Source organism: Eufriesea mexicana, unplaced genomic scaffold, assembly GCF_001483705.2.
Source record: "Eufriesea mexicana isolate 0111107269 unplaced genomic scaffold, ASM148370v2 C37886803, whole genome shotgun sequence".
NCBI classification, from domain to species: domain Eukaryota; kingdom Metazoa; phylum Arthropoda; class Insecta; order Hymenoptera; family Apidae; genus Eufriesea; species Eufriesea mexicana.
The window spans coordinates 733-4613 of NW_017095456.1; the positions used below are offsets into that span (position 1 = coordinate 733).

General features: G+C 33.9%; 1 protein-coding gene across 1 annotated transcript; it reads left to right on the forward strand.

The window, feature by feature from the left end:
- Window positions 1-547: 547 nt before the first annotated feature.
- LOC108554780 (uncharacterized) lies at window positions 548-1936 on the forward strand. The gene has a single exon (XM_017910150.1). The coding sequence runs from the start codon at window positions 569-571 to the stop codon at window positions 1829-1831; it is 1263 nt and encodes a 420-aa protein (XP_017765639.1). The 5' UTR covers window positions 548-568; the 3' UTR covers window positions 1832-1936.
- The last annotated feature ends 1945 nt before the right edge of the window (window positions 1937-3881 follow it).

The window sequence follows — 3881 nt, forward strand, 5'->3', positions numbered from 1 at the left end:
TAATTTTAAATAATAGGTTTGGCTTAAGTTTGGTTATTTTTTTCGGTAACTGACTATATAAAAACTAATATTTTTTGTTTAGTATCTATTCATCCCTTATCAACTCCCTTCAAAATTCGGTGCCGATCGGAGATATGTACTCTTTAAGAGAACGTTCATAATATTATATGGAATTAGATTAATACTATATTGATTGGAATAGGCAAATATTTTTTCAATTGTTACAGGTAAATGCCAGTGCCTTGTGCAGCTGTCTACCTTGCCAGTGGCAGTTTGCTATGGTTGTGGTGTTACTAGTAAAGATGCTCAAGCTAGTGCTGCTCAAAACGCTTTGGAATATCTCAAAATCATGACCAAAAAGTGAGCCAGCGCTTTGCTCCTGCCAGCTGTCACTATCAATTGTAAATCTCATAATATTTTGCTGTCCAAAAATCAGAATAATAGTACAGATTCCAAAATTTTACCAAATAATCAAGTATCAGACAAGGGTAAAAGCAGTCAAAAACTTGATCACGTGGGGAACAAAAGTAGATTATCAAAGTTATCTGTTAGAGCAGTAAATACTGCAATGGGCAGTAAAGACACTACATTAAGTACAGTTACTACAACATCAACTGTTACAGTTTCTGCAAATAGAATGAATTCATCCATCAAAAAGAATAGTGGAAATAATGAGAATTTAAAATCTAACGAACAATTAACAAAGAATACATCAATTGTAACTACAAATCAATCTAGTTCTACTTTCAGTAGTGTACGAGGAGTTACTGCAGCTTGTGTTAGTGGTAATGTTCCTCACGAGAGTACCTCTAAGCCCAAAGATTATTCTACTAAAAAGTTTTCTAGTGAAATCGATTCGAAAGTGAAGAACTATCAAATACAACCTAACTACAAAGAATCGTCCATAAATAATCAGGATTACAAGGCGAGAAATAGCACAACTATTAATAACTTATCATCGAGATTTGTAAATCAATCATCTGTTCAAGTGATGCACAGGGAGAACCATGGAACATCTTCTAGTACGCATCAGTCTCGACCAGCGTCACGGAATGATAATACCGCGTTTGCTGTAGGTAGGAAAGCATTAGAGCAACAAAATCCGGCGTCGAAGATGACACCAATAAATTTTCCACCATTGCGTGCTCCACAAAGTATCGTAAATGTGCGTCATCCGTTTGTCACAGAAGCGAGAACTAAACATAATGAAATTGGTGGTCCAAACTCCAAATCGAAATTGAATGTAGGAAGTTCTTTGCAAAGTGGTGTGAAAGATCTCGATCATAGTAGACAAACCTTTCATAGCTATGGCACTTCACAGATCGCTGGTATTCCTAGTGTTCAAAATTTAAGCAACGTTACAGCGAATATGTCGCCTTATCCTAGGCCGGAAAGTTTCCCTCAACCAACCGTTGCAAGTGTGCTATTTCCCGATACTTCTCAGTTTCCTCAGTCACCCCCATTTAGTACAACGCAAATTGGACAGCTGAATCAGTATCAGACTTATGATCCTGGCAGTTTTGCAACTACACCAGTGAATGTAAACCCAGTAATCCCACAATTCTCTGCAGAAAGTTCCATTCCGTATCCGCAGTATGATAATCCTCCTCAATTCGTGCAACCTAATCATTATCCGACGGCGGATATAGCAAATAGTCAATATCAATATCAAGCCGCGGGTGTGGGGCAATTGCAGGACTCACCGATGTTTATACAAAGCCTGCAGAGTCCAATCGCCGTAACAGATCAATATGCTGCTCCAAATTATGCCAGGACAGTAAGAGCAGAACTGATTCCACGATTGAGGAGGCCACCAAGATTTAACAAGTGAAAATGATTTTTTGCAACAAACCGCGCACGCGTGAACGTACTTATCAGTGCATAAAAAGTAAAATAAAATAAAAGTAAAATGAAGAACAAAGTAAGTAAAATAATAAACACACGCAATCGTGAAATTTTATTTATGATTTTTTAATAAAGATAGAAAACGTTCACGTGTATTTCCTGCATGGAAATTGTAAGCAAATTTGCCAATTTACTTAGTTGAACTATTGATATGCTACGTATAGGAGATTTGGTAAAAGTTATTTCAATTTTTGATCCATTTTGAAATAAATTTTAACCAGTCCATGCAAATAGGTATGTACTTGGAAGTGGTAACTGGTATTTTGGCAAAGTTGCATGTAGATACACGGTTAGTAATCGTTATTAATAATCATTTGAACAAATTCTGCCTGAAATGATTTTATATGTATATACGTGTACAAAGAAAAAGATATTATGCAGAAATGACAGATGAAAAAATCATTTTGACTTGTTTCCTTTATTCAGTGTGACACGGCAGGGCATAGTGAGTTGAGCTCGGTTATAATTTTATGACGTAATTTATCTAATATCATTAAAATTTGAAATGGAGAAAGAAGAGAAGAAAAAGTAGAGGCAATTGCATCCAGTTCATTAACTTGTATATAAATTATGTCTATCGATAAGAATAGTTTCATTTCTATAAATATATAGTATTCGCGAAAATGGTTCTGGACAAATTTGTTTTTATTGAAGAAGATCAATAAAAGCAAATTTGTTAGTAAGTGAAGCAGAAACCATAGCCATGTTGCGTGTAAAAATGCATGGAAAAAAGAGTTTTGAAATAAGAAGGAAAGAGAAAAAGAAAAAAAGTAACTGAACTATGATTATAATAATGATAAGTCCTAGTTTTAATGGATGGTATCCTACAAGCTATACTTTGCATAGAATTAGTGGAGGTTTTCCAATATTTGTATATTACTTAGTTTATTGCTATGTTTTTAATATGCTTCACTATTTATATATGGGATGACGGTGCAACGATGTTCATTGCAATGCGATCACGTATGAGAACGATTTGTTTCTAGGAAGAAAAGAATGAAAATTATGACTTTTGAGATTTAATAACAAAACGAAACAAAATTTTTATTCCTTTTCCAATAACTCGCTTAATTTGAACATTGCATCTCCACCAAACGTGTGCACAGTGCAAACGTAGCTTTGGCGATCCGAATATAATGAGGCTGGTCGCGATAAAGTAACGACATAATCTTCCAGTGGTGTATGTTTTTCCTTTAGTATGATAGCTCATAAACTCATAAGCATCACATATTAATACGCGTAAAGCTAATTGTTAAGGGAAATCCTCATTAAGTACGCATCTGGTATCAAGCGAAACTATATACTCGTATGTATTGAAATTTTGAATTGCCTACATGCGTTAATGTCACTTGATAAGACATTTATATTAAATGACAAAAAGAATAATGTCGCATATGGACGTATATAGCATCAGGAGGATATGATCATAAATTAAAAAGAAAAAGTGAAGGAAAGAAGGAAAAGAATAGAATAAAATATAATGAAAATGGATCATCATCCTGTTTGTGAGTAACATGATTATGAAAAAAATTGTTTGAAAGAATGATTGAAGGAATAGGCACGAAAGTAATATCGATCAGTGAACACTACGAATTTTTATCTTGCTTTCGATTACTGTTTCGGTGTAACAGGAATTCGTGTGTGCATACGCAATTTCGTCCAGCGATAATTTTTATTCTCGTTCTCTTGTGATGAATGAATTTCATTGATCATCAATAGTCTGTTAGAGTTATTAGATATTAAATAGAGATACATTTTATTTATTTTTTAAAAATTCGGAAATGAAAACGAATTTATTTGCATACTGTTTTCCTTTCTTACGTTTCACATCAAAAAGATCAACGTATTCATCGAACTTGTGTTCGTATTTCAATCACCATTTTTAAAATGATCATCACTATTATTATTATTATTATTACTACTACTACTACTACTACTACTACTACTACTACTACTACTACTACTACTACTACTAC

What these genes read in the sequence shown, in the direction of transcription:
- LOC108554780 (XM_017910150.1), top strand. Translation starts at nt 569, where the DNA reads ATGGGCAGTAAAGACACTACATTAAGTACAGTTACTACAACATCAACT.